Below are 26124 nucleotides of genomic sequence, written 5' to 3'. Positions count from 1 at the left end.
GGCAGCGGAAGGAGCGCGTGGCAAACCAGCCCCACCGACCCCTTCCCTCGACGAATGTCTGTCCCACCTGTAACAGGGTCTGTGGCTCTCGTATCGGACTGTTCAGCCATCAAAGAACTCACTTTGGGAGTGGAAGCATGTCTTACTCGATTCTGAAGGACTGCCTATGACAACAAGGTAAAACCCAAAGGTTCTGTGGAGCAAGAGCATGAGGGAGCAGACAGAGTGCTTTTGGACTTGTTACCAGTTATCAAATACAATCCGTGCTCGGAGCTTTGTCTGGAAAAAGCTGAAGACCCTGCTTACGTGGTGAGCACAGGTTACTCACCTCTTGTCTATAGAAAGCCATAAAAGAAAGAGACTATTAGACATTGAAATACTCTTGTTTTCACTGAAACTTGCTTGTAATTCAAGAATTTGGGTATCGAGCAAGAACTTAAAGTAATAATTTAATGAAGTAAATCTTCAAGTAGGGAACAATTAAATAATGTTCATAAAATTAATCAAATGTACATCATAGCATTAACTTTATTAGATTGAAACTCTGACCTGTTTATATTTAGATGCTATGAGCTGCCAGCTGTGTGCGATTCAGAGAAGCAACACTTGAACTTTATGCCTCATCAAAATTCATTTGTATTATATTACGCTCCAGTGGCTGATGTCAGTCAATAATTTCTACTGGGAATTCAACACAATAAGCTTTCAGAGCAGTATGTGCATCCATCACTCAGCTAGAGAAAGGTTTGACATATATAGGGCAATACGGCTGGAAATAAGGAATGTTCTATGATAACTTAAATTGTTATTGAACCACACTAATTCTTGAGGCCTTTAGAGCAGTCGCTATCTGGAGATGACAGCAATTTATAAAACTCCAGTAAATTTACAGAATGGTTTTTAAATATCATTAACATTTCTGAAGCATAGTTGCCATGCTCAACAAGCCCAATACAGAGTTCTTATTTTAGCACTAAGGCTATTCGTACACATTTGCAAGGATTTTGCGATCAGGTGTAAGTTGGGTGGTGCATAATCAGCATGTGCCTGACTGTTAGTGTGCTGATTCTGCCTGTATAATCAGGATCAGCCCAAGTAGATTGCTGTTGAAAAGTTCCCACTTGGTGCAATTCCTTGGCTGGTGAGCTTGCTCATTTGTGAGTGTGAAATCATGTGCTGCAGCAAGCTTTAAAGGAACCAGACCTCTGGTGAGTAGCTTTCAACAGAAAGATGCCCTATGAGCAAAGATCACTAGTCGTTGAAAACTGCGTCAAATAACTTTCAATTGATAATGGCCCAGAAATCCCAGTTGGCTGTTTCCTATGGGCAATCAGGTAAAAAAAAACTTTAAAAAGATGCACACTTACCTTTTGCTGCTGCGCCCACGCGAGTTCCCGTCCTGAGGTCTCCACTGACTGCGCATCGCAGCGCGTGCACGTAGGGCTGGAACTGCAATCACATGGCTCTGGGCAGCCAATCAAGGTAAAGTATGTTCTCATTCATAATAATTAGAGTTCCCATTATTATGAATGAGAACTGCCCCCCCCAAACACACAAAACACTAATAAAGTACACCACATATTTTTAGTAATTTAAATTAAAGTTATTTATGTATTATAAAAAAAATATTTTTCCGATTTTTAAAAACGTTTTTTTAATTATGGTTTAAAATAAACTTACCGTAGTGGGGAGGGTTTTTAAACAATAAAATGTGTTTTTATAATTTTATTTTAAAATGTTTGTGCATTTTAAAACTCTTATGTCTGTAAAAGTAGGCTATGTGTCTGTTTTTATCAGGCGCAAGAGTTTTCAGGACATTTGCTGGGCAAGATATGGGTAAATCCCGCAATCTTGCCCATGCCAATGTCCTCGCTCCCGAGATACAGAAGATCTGTCGAGCTCCAGCTTGGAAAAGCCGGTTTTCAGCGCATGTGCATTGTGCGCTGAAAACCGGCTTTTGCGATGCCTTCCGAAGTCCGTACACACCCCGTAGGACCCGGGGAGGTTGGAATTTCTGCCCCAATAACTAGTGTGGGGGGGGGGGGGTCCACTACCCAAATCTGCGCAGTGCTAGCAGATGGAATCACAATACTACAGGTCACCATAGAACATGTGGTAACTCCAGGGACTTCAGCAGTGCAGTGGCCCCATGCCAGAGACCAAACGGCCAGTGAATGCCATGGACTTCATACAATCATAGAAAATGATGCTAATAAAACACACCAAACTATTTTCTAGTTAGATTGGGGGACAGTATTCAATTCCTTAATAAACATTTTTAAAAGAAAATCATTCTTGAAAGTTCCTCCATGTTGTTTAAAAGTTTCTTCAGAAGTTTTAAAAGTTTCTCCCACAGTTTTAAAAGTTTCTCCAAGTTGTTTAAAAGTTTCCCAAGTTGATTAAAAGTTTAAAATGAAATGAAAGTTAGCAGTAAGCTACCTCCCTTGGTACTGTTCCATGGGTGTTGCCAACCCTCTGCAGCTGCACAAAGCCCTGGCTAGACCACACCTGGAGCACGGTGGGGAAGTAGAGGCTCAGTCGTCTCCGAATGGGGCCCGAATGCCTGGATGCTGCTGGGGAGAGGCTTGGACTTCGCTGGGGAGAGGTCTGGATGCCAGGACGCCACTGAAGAGAGGTCTATACGCCGCCAGGGACCTGAACACCCGGACGCCACCGGGGGCTTAAACGCCTGGCCGCCGCCGGAGAGGCCTGAACGCCTGGCCGCCGCCGGAGAGGCCTGAACGCCTGGCCGCCGCCGGAGAGGCCTGAACGCCTGGCCGCCGCCGGAGAGGCCTGAACGCCTGGCCGCCGCCGGAGAGGCCTGAACGCCTGGCCGCCGCCGGAGAGGCCTGAACGCCTGGCCGCCGCCGGAGAGGCCTGAACGCCTGGCCGCCGCCGGAGAGGCCTGAACGCCTGGCCGCCGCCGGAGAGGCCTGAACGCCTGGCCGCCGCCGGAGAGGCCTGGCCGCCGCCGGAGAGGCCTGAACGCCTGGCCGCCGCCGGAGAGGCCTGAACGCCTGGCCGCCGCCGGAGAGGCCTGAACGCCTGGCCGCCGCCGGAGAGGCCTGAACGCCTGGCCGCCGCCGGAGAGGCCTGAACGCCTGGCCGCCGCCGGAGAGGCCTGAACGCCTGGCCGCCGCCGGAGAGGCCTGAACGCCTGGCCGCCGCCGGAGAGGCCTGAACGCCTGGCCGCCGCCGGAGAGGCCTGAACGCCTGGCCGCCGCCGGAGAGGCCTGAACACCTGGCCGCCGGGGGCCTAAACGCCTGTCTGCCGACAGAGGCCTAAACGCCCGGACGCCGCCGGGGGCCTAGACGCTTGGTTGCTGCCGGAGAGGCCTGAACGCCACCGGGGACCCGAGCACCTGGTCACCGCTGGGGGCCGAACGCCTTCGTCCCCTGAATCGGCCTTTTGCACTTGGGCAACGAATAGCCGAGAGTAAGGTTGCCCCGATCCAGCCCAGCCCAGCCTGCAGGCCCGAGAGCGGAGCAGGCCCACCTGCCCCGGCCGGGTAGACGAACCCCACTTCAAGCCAGAGGGACAAATACAAGGCATCGTGGCAACACTCTCGCTCCAAACACTGGCACCTGCTCGACTATGTCATCGTCCGAGCCAGGGATCGCAAGGATGTGCGCATCACCCGCGCCATGACAGGAGCCGACGACTGCTGGACGGACCACCGCCTAATCCGATCCCTCATCGACATCAACATAGCCCCAAAGCGGAGGGGGCAACAGAAGCAGTGTCGTAAAAAAGTCAATGCCGGGGCACTTAAGGACGAGAACCCTTTACAGTCAGCGCCTCACAGCTAACCTGGCGTGCCTTGATGACCCCAAGATGCTGAATGCCCACAGCGCTTGGTCTGCCCTCGAGACCTCCATAACCAGTGCCTGCGAAGAGACACTGTCACTCAACCAGAAAACACTAGGACGGATTTGATGAGAATAATCAGGAGATCCAAGAACTAATAAATCGCAAGTGCAGAGCATTTCTGAGCTTCAAGCAACAACCCAACTTGGGAGCAGCAAAGCAACGTTACAGATGGCTCAAGGCTGAGGTCCAACAAAAAACCCGGGACCGAAAGAACAAGTGGTGGATGGAGAAAGCACAGGAGATACAGCAGCTGGCCAACAGCCACGATATGTGAGGATTCTTCATTGCCGTCAAAGCCACCTACGGTCCAAATTCCCAAGGCCCCACCCTACTCCTGGCCAAGAACGGGGAAACACATCAAGGACACTGAGGCAGGGCCCACTGGAAAGAGCACTTCGAAGATCTCCTCAACCGAGACTCTGCCTTTGACTCGAGTGTTCTCGACTCCGCCTTTGACTCGAGTATTATCGACTCCATCTCGCAGCATGCGACCCGCCACCACTCAGTGAAACCCCAACATTGCACGAGGTAGGAAAAGCCATAAGACAACTCAAGAACAATAAGTCTACAGGAACGGATGGAATCCCTGCTAAGGCACTAAAGTATGGCGGAGAGGTGCTATTGGCGTGGCTACATTACCTCATCTCTCTCATTTGGAGGGAGGAGAGCATGCCGGGAGATCGCAGAGATGCAGTGATCATGACCATCTTTACAAAAGGGGACAAGTCCGACTGCGGCAATTACAGGAGAATCTCCCTGCTATCAGCCACTGGGAAAGTTGTTGCTAGAGTCCTCCTCAACTGTCTTCTCCCTGTGGCCAAGGAGCTCCTCCGGAGTCACAGTGCGGATTTCGTCCCCTACGGGGCACAACAGACATGATCTTTGCAGTGCAACAGCTGCAGGAAAAATGCAGGGAGCAGCGCCAGCCCTTATACATTGCCTTTTTCGACCTTACAAAGGCCTTTGACACTGTCAACTGCGAGGGTCTATGGAGCGTCCTCCTCCGTTTCGGATGCCCCCAAAAGTTTGTCAACATCCTTCGCCTGCTTCACGACGACATGCAGGCTGTGATCCATTACAGACCCAATCCACGTCCGGACCGGGGTCAAACAGGGCTGTGTCATCGCTCCAACCCTCTTCTCAATCTTCCTCATTGCTATGTTCCACCTCACAGTCAACACCCCGCTGGAGTGGAACTAAACTACAGAACCAGTGGGAAGTTGTTTAACCTTCGCCTTCTCCAGGCCAAGTCCAAGATCACCCCAACCTCTGTCGTTGAGCTACAGTACGTGGACGACGCCTGTGTCCGCGCACATTCTGAGGCTGAACTCCAGGATATAGTCGACATATTTACTGAGGCATACGAAAGCATGGGCCTTGCACTAAACATCCGTGAGACAAAGGTCCTCCACCAGCCTGTGCTCCCTGCACAGCACTGCCCCCCCAGTCATCAAAATCCACGGCGCGGCCCTCGACAACGTGGACCATTTCCCGTACCTCGGGAGCCTCTCATCAACAAGGGCAGATGTTGATGAGGAGATTCAGCACCACCTCCAGTGCACCAGTGCAGCCTTCGGCCACCTGAGGAAAAGTGTTCGAAGACTAGGCCCTCAAATCTACCACCAAGTTAATGGTCTACAGGGCTGTAGTAATACCCGTCCTCCTGTATGGCTCAGAGGCCTGGACCATGTACAGTAGACACAGGAGATATATCCCCAACGATGTCTCCGCAAGATCCTACAAATCCCCCTGGGAGGGCAGATGCACCAGTGTTAGCGTCCTCGGCCAGGCCAACATCCCCAGCATTGAAGCACTGACCACACTCGATCAGCTCCGCTGAGCAGGCCACATTGTTCGCATGCCAGACACAAGACTCCCAAAGCAAGTGCTTTATGCGGAGCTCCTTCACGACAAACGAGCTAAAGGTGGGCAGCGGAAACGTTACAAGGACACCCTCAAAGCCTCCCTGATAAAGTGCAACATCCCCACTGATACCTGGGAGTCCCTGGCCAAAGACCGCCCTCAGTGGAGAAAATGCATCCGGGAGGGCGCTGAGCACCTAGAGTCTCAACGCTGAGAGCGTGCAGAAATCAGGCGTAGGCAGCGAAAAGAGCGTGCGGCAAACCAGCCCACCTACCCCTTCCCTCAATGACTATCTGTCCTACTTGTGGCCGAGTCTGTGGCTCTCATATTGGACTGTTCAGCCATCAAAGAACTCACTTCAGGAGTGGAAGTAAGTCTTCCTCGATTCCGAGGGACTGCCTATGATGATGACAATCATAGAATAGAATCATAGGATGGTTACAACACAGAAGGAGGCCATTTGGCCTGTCGAGCCCGTGCCTGCTCTCTGCAAGAGCACTTCAGCTAGTCCTACTCACCCGTCCTTTCCCTGTAGCCCTGCATTTTGTTTCCCCTTCAGGTTCCTATCCAATTCCCTTTTCAAAGCCACGATTGAATCTGCCTCCACCACCCTTTCAGGCAGTGCATTCTAGATCATAATCACTTGTTCCGTAAAAAAGTTTCTCCTCATGTCGCATTTGGTTCTTCTGCCAATCACCTTAAATCTGTGTCCTCTGGTTCTCGACCCTTCCACCAATGGAACAGTTTCTCTCTATCTACTTTGTCGAGACCCCTCATGATTTTGAACATCTCTATCAAATCTCCTCTCAACCTTCTCTGCTCCAAGGAGAACAACCCCGGCTCTTCTAGTTTATCAACATAACTGAAGTCCCACATCACTGGAACCATTCTGGTAAATTTTTTCTGCACCTTCTCTAAAGCCTTCACATCCTTCCTAAAGTGCGGTACCCAGAATTGGACATAATACTCCAGTTGAGGCCAAACCAGTATTTTATAAAAGGTTCATCATAACTTCCTTGCTTTTGTACTCTACGCCTCTATTTTGTGCAGCCCAGGATCCTGTATGCTTTTTTAACCGCTTTCTTAACCTGCATCCGCCCATTTCACCAGCCTGTCTATGTCTTCTTGAAGTCTATCACTATCTTCCTCACTGTTCACTATACTTCCAAGTTTTGTGTCATCTGCAAATTTTGAAATTGTGCCCTGGACACCCAAGTCCAAGTCATTAATATATATCAAGAAAAGCAGTGGTCTTAAAACTGGCCCCTGAAGAACACACATCACTGTACACCTTCCTCCAGTCTGAAAAACAACTGATCATCATTACTCTGTTTCCTGTCACTTAGCCAATTTCGTATCCATGTTGCCACTGTCTCTTTTACATGGACTTCAATTTTGCTGGCAAGCCTATTATGTGGCACTTTATCAAACGCCTTTTGGAAGTCCATGTACACCACATCAATTGCATTGCCCTCATCAATCCTTTCTGTTAACTCATCAAAAAAGTCGATTAAATTAGTTAAACATGATTTAACAAATCTGAGCTGGGTTTTCTTGATTAATCCACATTTGCCTATGTGATTGTTAATTTTTTCCCTGATTATCATTGCTAAAAGTTTCTCCACTACTGCAGTTAAACTGACTGGCCTGTAGTTGCTGGGTTTATCCTTACACCTTTTTTTGAATGGAGTAACATTTGCAATTCTCCAGTCCTCTGGCGCCACTCCTCTATCTAAGGAGGATTGGAAGACTGTAGCCAGTACCTCTGCAATTTCCACCTTAACTTCCCTCAGCATCCTAGGATGCATCCCATCCAGTGCTGGTGACTTATCTACTTTAAGTAGAGCCAGCCTTTCTAGTACCTCCTCTTTATCAATTTTTATCCCATCCAGTATCTCCATTACCTCCTCTTTCACTATGACTTTGGCTTCTTCTTTGGTGAAGACAGATGCAAAGTACTCATTTAGTACCTCAGTCATGCCCTCTATCTCCATGAGTAGGTCTCCTTTTTGGTCCCTAACCGGCCCCACCCTTCTTCTTACTACCCGTTTACTATTTATATGCCTATAGAATACTCTTTTATGTTAATTGCCAATCTATTCTCATACTCTCTCTTGGCCCCTCTTACTTTCTTTTGCACTTTACCTCTGAACTTTCTATATTCAACCTGATTCTCACTTATATTCTCAACCTGGCATCTGTCATACATGCTCTTTTTCTGTTTCATCTTACTCTCTATTTCTTTCGTCATCCAGGGAGCTCTGACTTTAGTTGCCCTACCTTTCCCCTGAGTGGGAATGTACCTCGACTGTACCCGAACTATTTCCTCTTTAAAGGCAACCCATTGTTCGATTAGTTTTGCCTGCCAATATTTGATTCCAATTTACCCGGGCCAGATCCCTTCTCAACCCAATGAAACTGGCTTACCTCCAATTGAGTATTTTTGCTCTAGATTGATCTCTCTCCTTTTCAATGGCTAATCTAAACTTTATGATACTGTGATCACTGTTCCCTAACTGTTCCCCTACTGACACTTGCTCCACCTCATTCCCTAGAACCAGATCCAACAATGCCTCCTTCCTCGTTGGGCCAGAAACATACTGAAAGTTCTCCTGAACACACTTCAGAACTTCTTCCCTCTCTCGGGCCTTTACACTACTACAACAACTTGCCTTTAACATAGTGAAACAACAACAACTTTTATTTATGTAGCATCTTCAGCGTAGTGAAACGTCCCAAGGTGCTTCATAGGAGGGGCGAGGCCATGGAGGGATTTGAAAACAAGGATGAGAATTTTGAAATCGAGGCGCTGCTTAACCAGGAGCCAATGTAGGTCAGCGAGCAGAGGTGATGGGTGAACGGGATTTGGTGCAAGTTAAGACACGAGTTAGGATACGGGCAGCCAAGTTTTGGATCACCTCTAATTTAAGTAGGATAGAATATGGGAGGACATCCAGGAGTACATTGGAATAGTCAAGTCTAGAAGTAACAAAGGTATGGATGAGAGCTTCAGCAGCAGATGAGCTGAGGCAAGAGCAAAGATGTTACGGAGGTGGAAATAGGCAGACTTAGTTATGCTGTGGATATGTGGTCGAAAGCTCATTTCAGGGGGACTCCAAGATTGCTAACAGTGTGGTTCAGCCTCTGACAAAGTTGGGGAGAGGGATGGAGTCAGTGGCTAGGGAATGGAGTTTGTGGCGGGGACTGAAAACAATGACTTTGGAGTTCCCAATATTTAATTGGAGAACATTTCTGCTCATCTACAACTGGATGTCGGACAAACAGTCTGACAATTTAGAGACAGTGGAGGGGTCAAGAGAAGTGATAGAGAGGTAGAGCTGGGTATCATCAGCGTACATGTGGAAACTGACACAGTTGATGTCGCCAAGGGGCAACATGTAGATGAATAATAGGAGGAGGCCAAGGATAGATTCTTGGGGGACATCATAGGTAACTATGTGGGGGCAGGAAGAGAAGCCGTTGCACTATTACTATCCCAGCTGGTATTAGGATAGTTGAAATCCTGATTATCACTACTCTATAGTTCTTGCAAATTTGCTCCTTTATATCCTTTCTATCAGTTGGCGGACTGCAGAATATACCTAGTAGTGTAATGGCCCCTCTATTATTTGAGACTGGAGAATTAATAATGGAGGACAGGGAAATGGAAGAGATTTTGATCAAATATTTTGTATCGGTCTTCACGATAGAAGACATTAAAAACATTCCAAAAGTGAATAGGTAGGGAGGAACTTAATACAACCACTATCACTAATAAGAACATAAGAATTAGGAACAGGAGTAGGCCATCTAGCCCCTCGAGCCTGCTCCGCCATTCAATAAGATCTTGGCTGATCTGGTCGTGGACTCAGCTCCACTTACACGCTCTCTCCCCGTAACCTTTAATTCCCTTATTGGTTAAAAATCTATCTATCTTTGACTTGAAAACATTCAATGAGCTAGTCTCAACTGCTTCCTTGGGCAGAGAATTCCACAGATTCACAACCCTCTGGGAGAAGAAATTATTTCTCAACTCGGTTTTAAATTGGCTCCTCCGTATTTTGAGGCTGTGCCCCCTAGTTCTAGTCTCCCCTACCAATGGAATCAACCTCACTGCCTCTATCTTGTCTATCCCTTTCATTATTTTAAATGTTTCTATAAGATCACCCCTCATCCTTCTGAACTCCAAGGAGTAAAGACCCAGTCTACTCAATCTATCATCATAAGGTAACCCCCTCATTTCTGGAATCAGCCTAGTGAATCGTCTCTGTACCCCTTCCAAAGCTAGTATATCCTTCCTTAAGTAAGGTGACCAAAACTGCACGCAGTATTCCAGGTGCGGCCTTACCAATACCTTATACAGTTGCAGCAAGACCTCCCTGCTTTTGTACTCTATCCCTCTCGCAATGAAGGCCAACATTCCATTTGCCTTCCTGATTACCTGCTGCACCTGCAAACTAACCTTTTGGGATTCATGCACAAGGACCCCCAGGTCCCTCTGCACCACAGCATGTTGTAATTTCTCCCCATTCAAATAACATTCCCTTTTACTGTTTTATTTCCCCAAGGTGGATGACCTCACACTTTCCGACATTGTATTCCATCTGCCAAACCTTAGCCCATTCGCTTAACCTATCCAAATCTCTTTGCAGCCTCTCTGTGTCCTCTACACAACCCGCTTTCCCACTAATCTTAGTGTCATCTGCAAATTTTGTTGCACTACACTCTGTCCCCTCTTCTAGGTCATCTATGTATATTGTAAACAGTTGTGGTCCCAGCACTGATCCCTGTGGCACACCACTAACCACTGATTTCCAACCGGAAAAGGACCCATTTATCCCGACTCTCTGCTTTCTGTTCGCCAGCCAATTCTCTATCCATGCTAATACATTTCCTTTGACTCCGCGTACCTTTATCTTCTGCAGTAAACTTTTGTGTGGCACCTTATCACTAATGAAGTAGTACTCGGTAAAATAATGGGACCAAAGGCGGACATGTCCCTTGGACCTGATGCCTTACATCCTAAGGTCTTAGAAAAAGTGGCTGCATAGATAGTGGATGTATTGGTTGTAATCTACCAAAATTCCCTGGATTCTGGGGCGGTCCCAGCAGATTGGAAAACCACAAATGTATCGTCCCTATTTAAAAAAAGGAGGCAGATTAAAAGCAGGAAACTATAGACCAGTTAGCCTAACATCTGTCATTTGGAAAATGCTGAAGTCCATTATTAAGGAAGCAGTAGCGGGACATTTGGAAAAGCATGATTCAATTAAGCAGAATCAGCATAGTTTTATGAAAGGGAAATCATGTTTGACAAATTTGCTGGAGTTCTTTGAAGATGTAACGAGCAGGGTGGATAAGGGGGAACCAGTGGATGTGGTGTATTTGGATTTCCAGAAGGCACTCGATAAGGTGCCACAAGATAAAAGCTCACGGGGTTGGGGTAATATATTAACGTGGATAGAGGATTGTCTAACGAACAGAAAACAGAGAGTCGGGATAAATGGGTCATTTTCCGGTTGGCAAACAGTGACTAGTAGGGTGCCGCAGGGATTGGTGCTGGGTCCTCAACTATTTCCAATCTATATTAATGATTTGGATGAAGGGACAGAGTGTAATGTAACCAAGTTTGCTGATGATACAAAGGTGGATGGGAAAGCAAATTGTGAGGAGGACACAAAAAATCTGCAAAGGGATATAGACAGGCTAAGCGAGTGGGCAAAAATTTTGCAGATGGAGTATAATGTGGGAAAATGTGAGGTTATCCACTTTGGCAGAAATAATAGAAAAGCAAATTATAATTTAAATGGAGAAAAATTGCATTACAGGGGGTCCTTGTGCATGAAACACAAAAAGTTAGTATGCAGGTACAACAAATAATCAGGAAGGCAAATGGAATGTTGGCCTTTATTGCAAAGGGGTTAGAGTATAAAAGCAGAGAGGTCCTGCTATAACTGTACAGGGTATTGGTGAGACCACATCTGGAGTACTGCGTACAGTTTTGGTCTCCGTATTTAAGGAAAGATATACTTGCATTGGAGGCTGAGAAGGTTCACTGTTGATTCCGGAGATGAGGGGGTTGACTTATGAAGATAGGTTGGGCCTATACATATTGGAGTTCAGAATAATGAGAGGTGATCTTATTGAAACTTATAAGATAATGAGGGGGCTTGACAAGGTGGATGCAGAGAGGATATTTCCACTCATAGGGGAACCTAAAACTAAGGGACATAGCCTTAGAATAAGGGGCCTCCCATTTAAAACTGAGGGGAGAAATTTCTTCTCTGAGGGTTGTAAATCTATGGAATTCTCTGCCCCAGAGAGCTGTGGGACATTGAATATATTTAAGGCGGAGATAGACAGATTTTTGACTGAACAGGGAGTAAAGGGTTATGGGGAGCGTGCAGGGAAGTGGAGCTGAGTACATGATCAGATCAGCCATGATCTTATTGAATGGCAGAGCAGGCTCGAGGGGCCAAGTGGCCTACTCTTGCTCCTATTTCTTATGTTCTTATGTTTAACTCTAACCTTGATTCTGTCCTTGACCCCTCCGGGACATCCTCTCTCTCCAACACAATAACATTCACCCTCATCAATACTGCCATCCCACTTCCTTTCTTTCCTTCCTTATCTTTCCTGAACACCTTATATCAGGAATATTTAATACCGAATCTCGCACTTTTTTTTAAGCTTGGTCTCCGTTATTGCCACATCATATTCCCATGTGGCTATTTGCGCCTGCAGCTCACTAACCTTATTTGCCACGCTTCGTGCGTCTACACACATATACTGTAAACCTATCTTAGACCTTCTTGTAGTCTTTCTTAGTTTCTTTTCAATATGCAACAGGACTTATTCTCCAACTTCAACAGCCTTAATGATCACATGGAGAAAGCCACTGATCAAGGCTCCAGTGCTGAATTCAGGTGTACAGTCATGCAGATCAGTGGGCATGATGAGAACAGCTCAGGAACAGGGCTATGGCTGGAATGTGTTCACATGATGATGAACCTTCTCACCACAACCCTGCAATGACAGTTCATGTGCTAGTATGGAAGCAGGACCTCTGCCACTGGAGTTGTAGAGGTGCTCAAGCCATTGGCTGGATGATCTCAGCAATGTTCCCTCTATTTTCTTTTTGGGTGCGTGCCCCTTTAAGGGGCTGCGTGGTCCATTCAAAATACCATGCATGCGTGTTTTTTTCTATGTAAAAGCCGGTGCGCCAGCAGCGCGAGAGGTGCAGAGCACCCGCACAGCTTAATGGGAACATTGGATCACACCCTCAGCTCACAGATCGAGGGCCATCTCAATCCCAAGATCATCTCATGGACACAAAGTAGCCAGCCATCTCACATATTTCCCATGGAAAAAGCACAAGGTTAAGATGCAGAGTACATCTGTCACATCCTGTTACTAAAGGGAACCACCGGGGTGCTAAACACTAGACAAGTGGACACAAACATCATATTTAGGGTAACAACATTTAACTGTACTGAAGTTGTATTTTGTTCAAACAGGGCTCTCGTTACAGTGCTGCGTAACATGACAGCAATGGTATATTTGGCAGTTCAGTATGAGCAAAATGCAATGTAGGTGAATGTAAGAGGACTGTGGAAGCAATAAGTGGATGGGTAGAAGGTCTGAATGACAGTTTGACATACAGCTCTAGCAACCGACAAAAGTACTTCAGCCTCTTTATTCTCCTCCTGCTTGTCTGGGTCATCGCTTTGCTGCTATTTATTACCTTTCCTTGCTGAGTACTCCATATTGGTACGTGGTTGGATGGCAAATTGTGGAAAATGTATTATGCTATGAAAATATCAGCTGGGCTGTACTGTACGATACTCCTCTGAGCGGACTAGGCATTTCAAATGCTGTTTTAACATGCCTTTGGTGTGTTCTATGATGACTCTTGTAGACACACCCACTTCAGCTGGTATACGTGGTTGTCATAGAGGTATCATTCTCAGGGCTAAGCCAATATTGTGCTTTTCTTTTTGTGTTAAATAAGGAGGACATGATAAAAACCAGGCCAATTGGAGGGAAAAAAATCTGGGAAAATTCCTCTCCAACCCATCCAGGCGATCGAAACTAGTCCAGAAGACCACTCTGGCCATATTAGATTTCCTGAGGTACTTACCATCATATCTGCGCCGGCCAACAAGAGGTTATCCAGTCTAATCCCACTTACCAGCTCTCGGTCCATAACCTTGCAGGTTACAGCATTTCAAGTGCCCATCCAAGCACCTTTTAAATGTGGTGAGGGTTTCTGCATCCACCATCCCTCCAGGCAGTGAATTCCAGACACCCACAACCCTCTGCATGAAGAAACTTCCTCTCAAATCCCCTCTAAACCTTCCACCAACCACCTTAAACCTATGCCCCCTCGTAATTGACCCCTCCACTAATGGAAATAGGCCCTCACTATCCACTATATCCAGGCTCCTCAAAATTTTATATTGCTCAATGAGGTCTCTCCTCAGCCTCCTCTGTTCTAAGGAGAACAAACCCAGCCTATCCAATCTGTTCTCATAACTAAGATTCTCCATTCCAGGCAGCATTCTCACAAATCTCCTCTGCACCCTCTCCAGTGCAATTACGTCCTTCCAATAATACGGCGACCAGAACTGCACGCAGTATTCCAGCTGTAGCCTAACCAGCGTATTATACAATTTAAGCATAACCTCCCTGCCCTTGTATTCTATGCCTCGGCCAATAAAGGCAAGCATTCCGTATGCTTTCTTAACCACCTTATCCACCTGGCCTGCTACTTTCAGGGATCTGTGGACAATCACTCCAAGTTCCCTTTGCTCATCTACACTATTAAGTGGCCTACCGTTTAACGCGTCTACTCTTTCCTTATTAGCCTTCCTCAAGTACATTACATCACACTTCTCCGAATTAAATTCCATTTGTCACTGCTCTGCCCACCTGACCAGTAGATTGATATCCTCCTGCAGTCCATGACTTTCCTCTTCATTATCAACCACACAGCCAATTTTAGTGGCATCTGCAAACTTCTTAATCATACTTCCTATATTCAAATCTAGATCATTGATGTATATCACAAAAAGCAAGGGACCCAGCACTGGACCCTGCAGAATCCCACTGGAAACATCCTTCCAGTCACAAAAACATCCATCAACCATTACCCTTTGCTTCCTACCTCCAAGCCAATGGATCCAACTTGCCACTTTGCCCTGGATCCCATGGGCTTTTATCTTTGTGACCAGTCTGCCATGTGGGACCTGATCAAAAGCTTTGCTAAAGTTCATATACACTACATCGTACGCGCCACCCTCATCAACCATCCTGGTTACCTCCTCGAAAAATTCAATCAGGTTAGTCAAACACAATCATCCCTTAACAAATCCGTGCTGACTGGCTTTAATTAATCCTTGCCTTTCTAAATGTAGATTTATCCTGTCCTTCAGGATTTTTCCCAATAATTTTCCCACCACTGAGGTTAGGCTGACAGGCCTGTAATTACTTGGCCTATCCCTTTCTCCCTTCTTAAACAAGGGTACCACATTAGTAGTCCTCCAGTCCTCCATGCTTGAATCCAAAGAGAACTGGAAAATGATGGTCTAGGCCTCTGCTATTTCCTTTTTTGCTTCGCTGAACAGCTTGGGATGCATTTCATCCGGGCCTGGGGACTTAACCACTTTCAAAGCTGCTAAACCCCTTAATACCTCCTCTCTCACTATGTTTATTTCATCCAGAATTTCACACTTCTCAATAGCAGTATCTATATTGCCCCTTTCCTTTGTGAAAACAGACACAAAGTATTCATTAAGAACCATACCCACATCTTTCGCCTCCACAAAAAGATTACTCTCATGGTCTCTAATAGGCCCTACCCTTTCTTTAAATATATTAAGAGCAAGAGGATAACTATAGAACATCTTTGTGTTTTCCTTGATTTCACTTGCCAAGAATTTTTCATGTTCTCTCTTAGCATTCCTAATATCCTTTTTAATTTTACCTCTGAACTTTCTATATTCCACCAGAGATTCTACAATATTTAGCTGTTGACATAAGCTTCCCTTTTTTTCTTTATCCTCCCCTGTAAGTCCCTGGACTTGGGAAATTCCTCTGACCCTCAAAAGGTGATCAAAAACGAGTTCCAGGAGATCACGGTGAATCATATCACCCAACATCCCACTTACCTTTTGTATGCATCGATTCAGGACTTTTGAAAGTTTACAGCAAAACCACACTCATTGCACAAGCCTGCAACTTATTCCAAAGGTCAACAGCCCTCTGCAAAAAGAAAAACTTTCTGCCATCTAAACTAGTTCTTTGATTATGTGACTTATAGACTTCCGCATGGTAGTAACAAAGCAAATCAAATGTCAATATCTAAGTCAGCTATCCAGGTCAAAGCTTCTGGTCTAACGTGGATAGCTTACAGGCTGCCTGCAAATTCCTTCTGAGGGCAGTGCTCAATGATGTGCTCCAGGGTTTGATTAGGAGCTCCACAGTCACATGATGGGGATGCTTTTTTCAATGCGGGACCTACAGTTCCTGTCGCAAGTGGGGCAGATGGTGGGTGAAGGGACAGGTGGGTGGGGTGCTTGAGTTGTCATGCGCTCCTTCTGCTTTTTGCACTTGGCTTCCGCGTGCTCCCGACAAAGAGACTTGAGGTATTCGCTGCCTTCCTGGATGCTTCTCCTCTAATTAGGGCGGTCTTTGGCCAGGGATTCCCAGGTGCCGGTGGGATGTTGCACTTTTTCAAGGAGGCTTTGAGGGTGTCCTTGAAGCGTTTCCTCTGCCCACATGGGATTCGCTTGTCATGTCGGAGCTCTGAGTAAAGCACTTGTTTTGGGAGTCTAGTATCAGGCATGCGGACGATGTGGCCTGTACATCGGAGTTGATCAAGCATAGTCATTGCTTCGATGCTGGGGATGTTGGCATGAGCGAGAACACTGACGTTGGTGCGATATCCTGCCAATGGATTTGCAGGATCTTGCGGAGGCAGCGTGGGTGGTACTTCTCCAGTGCTTTGAGGTGCCTGCTGTACATAGTCCATGTCTCTGATGCACTTGGAGGCGGGTATCACTACTGCTCTGTGACCATGAACTTGGTGCTGCCGGGTTTGAGATCCTCATCAGCCCGCTTCTAACAAGCTCTAACATGTTAAATTCTTAGTTCCCTGTAGGCCAATGTAATAAAGCCAGGCAGCTGCACAGATTGCATCAAATAAATACAGCAAGTACCTCAAATGATCCAGAAATTAGAATATTCTGCTCATATCATTTATACTTGCAGCAGCTACCCACCCAAGAAAAACTATACATAACATTAATAGTGGTTTACAACATTCAGACCAGATATTCCATGAACTCAAGACTAGTGAGGTCAGCAATATGCACAGACTCAACAATTCATCTGCCTGAATTCTAAATGGGTCATTATTTCTAAATTAACTCTTGCCGATGTAGTAGCAACGATAATGAACCAAAATATGCTGCAAGGCTTCTATATTTTTTCTTCAGATAGACTGGAGAAAATTTGATGGCGAACATATCCATAAGCACAATGTACAAATTTTTACCAGTTAACAACAAAGATGTCATGATTCAACCTTACAGTTGGATAAACTGAATGAAACCTGGTTTCCCAAACCAAGTTCATCTCCCTGCAAAGGAATGGGGAAGAGAAAATCCAAAGGGAGACCCACGCATGGGCATCCTTGACATCTCTCTTAGGCAGGCCCTCAGAGTCGAGGATGACTTGCTTCCACACTAAAAAGGAGTTCTCATGTGACTGAAGAGTCCAATGTGGGACCTACAGGTGGGGCAGACGGTGGTTGAAGGAACAGGAAGGTGGGGTGCCCGAGTTGCTGTACCCGCCTTCCGCTGTCGAAGCTTGGCTTCAGCTTGCTCTCAACAAAGAGACTCAAGGTGTTCAGCGCCTTCCTGGATGCTTTTCCTCCACTTTGGGCGTTCTTGGGCCAGGGGTTCCCAGTTGTCGGTGGGGATGTTGCACTTTTTTCAAGGTGGCGTTGAGGGTGTCCTTGAAGCGTTTCCTCTGCCCACCTGGGGCTCACTTGCTGTGTCGACGCTCCGAGTAGAGCCCTTGTTTTGGGAGCCTTGTGTCAGGCATGCGGACGATGTGCCCCATCCAATGGAGCTGATCAAGCGTGGTCAATGCTTCGCTGCTGGGGATGTTGGCCTGAGCGAGAACACTGACATTGGTGTGCCTGTCCTGCTAATGGATTTGCAGGATCTTGTGGAGGCAGCGTGGTGGTACTTCTCCAGTGTTTTGAGGTACCCGCTGTACATAGTCCATGTCTCTGAGCCATATAAGGAGGGCGGGTATCACTATTGCTCTGTAGACCATGAGCTTAGTGCCGGGTTTGAAGTCCTGGTCTTCAAAAACTCTTCTTCAGGCGACCAAAGGCTACAGTGGCACATTGAAGGTGGTGTTGGACCTCGTCGTCTATGTCTACCCTTGTTGACAATAGGCTCCCGAGGTATGGAAAATGGTCCACATTGTCCAAGGCCTCATTGTGGATTTTGATAACCGGGGGGCAGTGTTGTGTGGTGGGGGCAAGTTGGTAGAGAACCTTTGTTTTACGGATGTTTAGTCTAAGGCCCATGCTCTCGTACGCCTCGGTAAAGGTGTTGACGATGGCTTGGCGTACTGCCTCTGAGTGTGCGCAGACGCAGGCGTCGTCTGTGTACTGTAACTCCATGATAGACGATAGGGCGACCTTGGATCTGGCCTGGAGGTTGAACAGATTCCCGTTTGCTCTGTAATTTAGCTCCACTCCAGCGGGGAGCTTGCTGAGGGCGAGATGGAGCATTGCAGCGAGGAAGATCGAGAAGAGCATTGGTGCGATGACACACCTTGACCCCGGTCCGAATGTGGAATGGGTCTGTGGTGGATCCATTGGTCAGGATCACGGCTTACATGCCATTAGTTACTGGTAGAAGGTTGTGTGCCCATCCTCTCGGCTCCAAATGTAAAGCCGTGGATAAAGAGGAGGATAAAACATACAAGAATAAAAGATGAAAATTGCCAGCACATAAACTAAAAAAAAGTACTGTTGATGATTACACCCGACCAACTTTCCAATTTTTTCACCTCGTACAGGGGCCAACTCTTGTTGGGACATGGAACCATTTCTTTAGATTCCTACCAAATTCCAACTCATGTCCTGGCTGAGAATGTTGGCAGATGACTTGTAACTTTCAATGCTGGGGAACCATGCAGAAAGTGGCACTTGTACGAATGAGGTGTCAGCATCAATCAGGTGAAACTATTGCAGAGCTTTACAATGAATAAAGCATGGTAACAATGTCAGTGCTTCCATGCTTTTCTTGGCATGTTTTCACTCGTGACCACACAGCAAAAAGCTATTAAGGAAATACAAGAAAAAACACACGTAGCTGACTAAGTTTTTGACAAACTGAGAACATTGTTACAGTCTGTGAATGGTATCTCTCCCTTGTCCTGAATGCATTAACTCAGACAAGGATATGGATCCTTAAGCAGTGGTAGCCATCCTGTACCTCTCCCATGTGGCCATTACTCATATGTGAACCTTTACAGCAAGTGTGGTGGGCTGCTCAATCAGAGAGGGAATTACAGCCAACTCCAATTGTGTTCCCTATTTGATAGCCACATACATGCAGCTTCCAGCAGGATAGCCATCCTGGAGTGGGAACCCTGGCAAGTACTCTTCTCTTACCCTGACATTCTTTATAGTTTTATAAAGAAAACGTAATATTTAATTCTTAAAATATGAACATTGATCGAATTCCTCCAATATAACAAATTACTGCTGTGTAAAACTTGTACCAATAAATTTAAAACTGATGGCGACTCAATGCCAAGTTGGACCTGATTTCTCTGAAATACTAAAAGCAATTGTGAGATTTAATGGGTGCAATCGTAAGCTACAGAATGGAGCATTTAATCAAAGTTAGTTAACATAGTTCACCATTGTATTCTTTCCCAATCAACAATAACTTGTATTCATATAATGCCTTTAATTCCAGAAAAACATTCCAAGGCACTACTCAGACATGAGGAAAACTTTCTACATGGAGAAATTACAGTTGCACCAAATGTTTCTTTATTTACTTTTATAGCCGGCTCTGGATAAACTACGAGCAGATTTTTGTCTTTACCACCTGGGTGTTAAACATTGTCTCGGCAGTGCAGAGAAAGGAAAATCTAGCAGGTGGGTGGAGGATGGTTTGCTCACCTCTTCAGAACCTGCCAGATATTCAAGCCATTAAAATTAATTATGTAAGGGACAAGTGATCTTCCCTGCTCTGCCCACCATTCATTCCCCATCTACCGCTGTGTCATACAATTCTTAATTTAACTGGAGATAAAACTTGATCCAAGCACAAAGTGCTCCTCAAATCATCTAATTTTCAATGTTCATCAGTCTGAACGTCGCACTGTTAATGTTGCCAACAGACAGAGGCATTCTTTTGTGGGGTCGGACAGCTCCAGGTCTGTCCTCAGACAACTTGAGTTTGCAACCCCAGTGCTTTCAATGGAACCCCGCTGGTGATATTATGGAATGCTGTCACAGTGATCACTATTGTCGATGAAATTTAGAAAAGTATATTTTTTGTTTCTGTATGTCACTATAAAATGGGTGAGTACTTCCCTGGTTTTTCTTTCCCCTTTAAGAAAAGCAATGCCTTAATTTATAATATTCTGAATTGTCACAATGCAATAAAACATGTTTAAGGTTCTAGATAGCTCAAGTATCAAAAATAACACCACAAATCTTATTAATTCTAACCTTCAAAAAAAGGGATTGCTTCATGTTAACCAAGTTGTATTGCTGGTCACATGATTCAACTCTGCCAACCACAAAACACTTGCATTCCACAACAAACACAGAAAGCAGCCATTACATTTTCACTCCAGAAACCTGAAAACTTAAGTATGTAAGTTGAAAATAACTCTTTGGCATTTAAAATTGTAACTGAGACAGACTTTAAGTAAGGTGAAGTCACTGAATTTTTTAAAAACTCGAAGTCGAACAGAAATTTCAGATAAGTTGCATTTTTTCTGGAAAAACTTGCTGGTGAAGTGGGAGTTAACTTGTAATGACAAAAATTAAAGACTGTAAAATAACATTTAGTAATCTAACCATGGACATTCAAGCTCCCTGTCATTAGCAGTTTCAAATTCTGTGGGTTAAAGAAAATGCATGTTAAAAGTAATAATTGTTTGAATGTTGAGTGTATCTGGGTTTCCAGTTAACCTAATGACAAAGAATCGCACTTCTGCGGCAGTCTTTAGGACCTACCTGAATTTGCCCTTTTCCCATGATTTTATCAGTAATTTCAGCATCTTCTTTGGTGAGTTTGGTTTTGTTGTAGCATTTTTCATAACATAGAATTCTTAGAGTCTGAGATCCTTCCAGTTCTATTTCAAATTCCTGCAAAAAGTATATTACAACTGTTAAAGGAGAAATAAGGTTTGGGGAGTGGGGGCGCGAAGGGAATAAATAGTTACTATTACTTCCCTATTCTACATTAAAATAGAATATGCTCACCACAATTGTATTTAATGTTTTCGTGGAAATATCCATTTTAATGCCATCACAGTGTCCTGAGCTGGGTCTGTTTCCTTGCTATTCCCGACAGAGAGGACCCATAATAAAAAACTAGAGGCCCAATTTCATATTCATCTGACAACAATCTGACCTAGGAAATCATCAGGCTTTGAAATCTGCATCCTTAACAGTCATAGCAAATAAATCAGTGGTGAATCTATTATTTTTCTATACAGGATGGGGTAGGCCCCTATAATGACTCAATGGGTTTATCCAGGGAACAGCTGAGTCATACAGAACAGGCATGTTCCAGGGTCGATTCCTTCTTTGTGCTTATTAATTGATGCAGTGGCAGGGGAGCTACAATTTGCCTCTGTAGGCCTTGGGTCAATGTTTGTCCTCCTGATCACTATCCAATGCCCCCCTGGTAATGTGTGTGTGTGTGTGAATGGTGAGTGAGGATAGGATTAGGATCATCCCCTGTGATCAAATAGCCTACTGACATTCAATGTCAAGACTCACACATGAATAATGGCTACTTGGGTGTGGTATGGAAGGGATGACTGGCATTGCAAAACTCTGCCCTAGCAACAAGTTAATACCATTACAAGGGGAGGGTAGGGCAGGATAGAAATTAGAGAAAAGAAAAACATAAAATGGAAGAGAACTTTGAACGAAATGACCATGAAACCGGTCAGGTTGTTGTAAAAATGCAAGGGAAGGGAACCTACTACCCCTATTCTGTCTAGCCTACAAGTGACTCCAATCACATATTATGTGGTTGACTATCAACACCCTCAGGGCAACTAGGGTAAGGTTGGTTTTACATAGGATTATATAGGATATATGACACAGAAATGGGCCATTCAGCCCGACCAATCCATGCTGGCATTTATGCTCCACTCGAGCCTCCTCCTGTCTTTCCTCACCTAAATCTTTCAGCATAACCCTCTATTCCCTTCTCCCCCATATGCTTGTCTAGCCTCCCTCCCCTTAAATGCATTTATACTAATTGCTTCAACCACTCCCTGTGGTAGCGAGTTCCACATTCCCATCACACTCTGGGTAAAGAAGTTTCTTCTGAATTCCCTATTGGATTTCTTGGTGAATATCTTACTTTGATGGCCTCTAGTTATGTTCTTTCCCACAAGTGTAGACATTCTCTCTGTACCCACTCTATTAAAACCTTTCCTAATTGTAAAGACCTCTATTAGGTCACCCCTTAGCCATCTTTTTACAAGAGAAAAAAGACCCAGCCTGTCATGTATTCAACCAGCATTGTAACCCATGTATAAACTGACCTAAGTGAGAACACTGACCACTAGGTGGGAGACACTCCTAACCTGGACCTTCAGGTATAAAAGGGGAAGCTCCACCCACCTTCATCACTTGAGTGCTAAGGAATAAAGGACAGGTCACAGACTGACCTTCTCTCAAGCATGGGCCTCGTGTGCATTTATACTGTGTAGTAAGGACATATCAATGGCGACAAGAAACTGGGATTTAAACCATGCGAGCATGGCCACTAGCAGAACAGACGAGAGGTACTGTATAAAGGAATGGTTGGGACAGAGATTCAACATTGTTAAAGCAGCACACAGTTCTCCAGGCAGACAAGGGCAGTCAGGCATGCCCCAATATGTAGTCGAACCCAGAGGGGGAGTTCGACAGAGACAATGGCAAGCTGAACAGCGATTCACGCCATTGCAAGGGACAATGCGGCCAGTAATGGGGCCATCAACACCTGTTAATGGTGCACTCAAGGACAATAACAGGGGCAGTCAGGGACGATCGACTGGCAAGGGACCTTTTGTTTCAAACCGCAACTCATGCTGGAGGCGTGGAGGCATACATTCAGCCGGAGTTTGCAGAGATGAGCAAAATACCTGCAGAAATTGCAGAAATGGACACTGGGGGAAATCGCTGGAAGCTGAAGTTCAGCGAGTTCATGTGGAGCACATATATAGTTCATACACCAGGACGCCACCGATAATGATGAAGGTGCTCCTCAATGGCATCCCAGTATCAATGGAGTTAGACACGGGTGCCAGCCAGTCCCTGATGGGTATCAAACAGTTCGAAAAGTTGTGGGCATCCAAGGCCAGGAGGCCAAAATTATCGCTGATTGACGCACAGCTACGGACTTACACAAAGCAGATCATTCCGGTGCTAGGCAGCGCCACGGTAGTCGTGACCCACAAAGATTCGGAGAACAGGTTGCCACTCTGGATTGTCCCAGGGGACGGTCCTGCACTACTGGGGAGGAGTTGGCTTGCTGTCATGAACTGGAAATGGGGCGATGTCAATGCAATTTCCTCTGTGGAGCAAGTATCATGCTCACAGGTCCTGGACAAATTTGACTCATTATTTCAACCCGGCATTGGCACTTTCATGGGGGCCAAGGTAGTGATTCACATAAACCCGGACGCAAGACCAGTACACCACAAGGCCAGAGCGGTGCCGTACGTGATGCGGGAAAAGATAGAAGGCGAATTGGACCGCCTGTTGAGGGAAGCATCATCTCGCCAGTCGAATTCAGTGACTGGGCGAGCCCGATTGTGCCGGTGCTCAAGGCGGATGGGTCGGTCAGGATATGTGGCGATTACAAGGCCACCATCAATCGGGTGTCACTCCAAGACCAGTACCCGCTACCGAGAGCGGAGGACCTCTTTGCGACACTATCCGGTGGCAAACTTTTTCCAAAATTGGACCTGACCTCAGCTTACATGACCCAGGAGCTGGCGAGTGAGTCGAAGAAGCTGACCACCATCACGACACACAAGGGGTTGTTTGAGTACAACAGATGTCCGTTCGGGATTCACTCGCCCGCCGCGATCTTCCAACGAAATATGGAAAGCCTCCTCAAGTCGATTCCAGGGACGGTGGTTTTTCAGGACGACATCCTCATTACGGGTTACGATACTGAAGAACACCTCCACAACCTGGAGGTGGTGTTACGCAGACTGGACCGGGTAGGTCTGCGACTGAAAAAGGCGAAGTGCGTCTTCCTAGCTCCAAAGGTAGAATTCCTGGGGATGAGGGTAGCAGCAGACGGGATCAGCCCTACTGCATCCAAGACGGAAGCGATCCAGAGAGCACCCAGACACCGTAACATGATGGAGCTGCGTTCGTTCCTGGGGCTCCTGAACTATTTTGGTAACTTTCTTCCCAAATTGAGCACGCTGCTAGAGCCGCTACACGTGCTCCTACGCAAAGGTCGCGAATGGGTCTGGGGGGACAGCCAGGAAAGGGCTTTTAATAGAGCACGCTATTTGTTATGTTCCAACAATCTGTTAACGCTATATGACCCATGTAAGAAACTTGTGTTAACGTGCGATGCGTCGTCCTATGGTGTCGGGTGTGTGTTGCAGCATGTCAATGCCAAGGGTCAGTTACAGCCGGTAGCTTATGCCTCAAGGAGTCTGTCCCAGGCAGAAAGGGGCTACGGGATGGTAGAAAAGGAGGCGCTCGCATGTGTATATGCGGTAAAGAAAAAGCACCAGTACTTGTTTGGCAGGAAATTTGAGCTGGAGACAGATCACAAACCCCCAACGTCCTTTTTGGCCGACAACAAGGCCATAAATGCAAACGCATCGGCCCGCATACAGAGGTGGGCACTCACGTTAGTTGCCTATGACTACACAATTCGGCACAGACCGGGCACCGAAAACTGCGCCGATGCACTCGGCAGGCTCCCACTAGCCACCACTGAGGGGGCTACCGAGCATGGTGCTGAGATGGTCATGGCTGTTGAAGCTTTCGGAAGCGAAGGCTCACCCGTGACAGCCCGTCAGATTAAAGTCTGGACAAATAGAGACCCGCTATTGTCTCTAGTCAAGAAATGTGTCCTGAATGGGGACTGGGCAGCCACGTACAGGGCATGCCCTGAGAAATTTAAACCATTTCACAGGCGCAAGGATGAACTCTTGATTCAGGCCGATTGCCTACTGTGGGGAAACCGCGTAGTCATGCCCCAGATGGGCAGAGAGGTGTTCATCAGAGAACTCCACAATGGGCACCCGGGCATTGTCATGATGAAGGCAATTGCCAGGTCACACGTTTGGTGGCCAGGGATAGACGCAGATCTGGAACTTTGTGTTCGCAGGTGCAACACGTGTGCCCAGCTGGGCCATGCGCCCAGGGAAGCCCCCCTTAGCCCCTGGCCATGGCCCCCCAAGCCTTGGTCACGCATCCATGTGGACTACGCAGGTCCTTTCATGGGGAAAATGTTTTTGGTTGAAGTAGACGCCTACTCCAAATGGATCGAGTGTGACATTTTAAATTCAAGCACATCCTCTGCCACGGTCGAAAGTCTACGGGCAATGTTCGGCGCCCACGGTCTACCGGACATCTTGGTCAGCGACAATGGCCCGTGCTTCACAAGCACTGAATTCCAGGACTTCATGGCAGGCAATGGAATTAACCATGTTAGAACGGCACCGTTCAAGCCGGCCTCAAATGGCCAGGCAGAACGAGCAGTGCAGATAATCAAACAGGGGATGCTCAGATTCCAAGGGGGTTCCCTACAAACCCGCTTATCACGCCTCCTGTTGGCCTATAGATCCCGACCACACTCACTCACAGGGGTTCCACCGGCAGAGCTACTAATGAAAAGGACGCTCAAAACCCGATTATCCCTTATACACCCCACCATGAAAGAAATTGTAGAGAGCAGGCGCCAGTCACAATATCACTACCATGACAGGAATGCGAGGGCGCGATGTATTGATGTAAATGATCCTGTTTTTGTCCTCAACTACGCTGCAGGGCCCAAATGGCTCGCAGGCACCGTGGTTGCCAAAGAGGGAAATAGGATTCTGGTAGTTAAACTTACCAATGGACAAATCTGCCGCAA

At 46.4% G+C, this 26124-nt stretch overlaps 1 protein-coding gene across 4 annotated transcripts in view; it reads right to left on the bottom strand.

The window, feature by feature from the left end:
• LOC139268795 (breakpoint cluster region protein) overlaps positions 1 to 26124 on the bottom strand; it is a 905198-nt gene that overhangs the window by 151760 nt on the left and 727314 nt on the right. For all 4 annotated transcript variants that reach the window (XM_070887498.1, XM_070887499.1, XM_070887500.1 and 1 more), the window contains one exon: positions 21021 to 21152. In XM_070887498.1, the coding sequence (XP_070743599.1) occupies positions 21021 to 21152 (132 nt within the window). The remainder of the gene's footprint in view (positions 1 to 21020; positions 21153 to 26124) is intronic.

The sequence above is a fragment of the Pristiophorus japonicus genome, chromosome 8 (assembly GCF_044704955.1).
Source record: "Pristiophorus japonicus isolate sPriJap1 chromosome 8, sPriJap1.hap1, whole genome shotgun sequence".
NCBI lineage: Eukaryota > Metazoa > Chordata > Chondrichthyes > Pristiophoridae > Pristiophorus > Pristiophorus japonicus.
The sequence above is the reverse complement of the archived record's forward strand: the minus strand, read 5'-3'. Positions and strand labels throughout refer to the sequence as shown.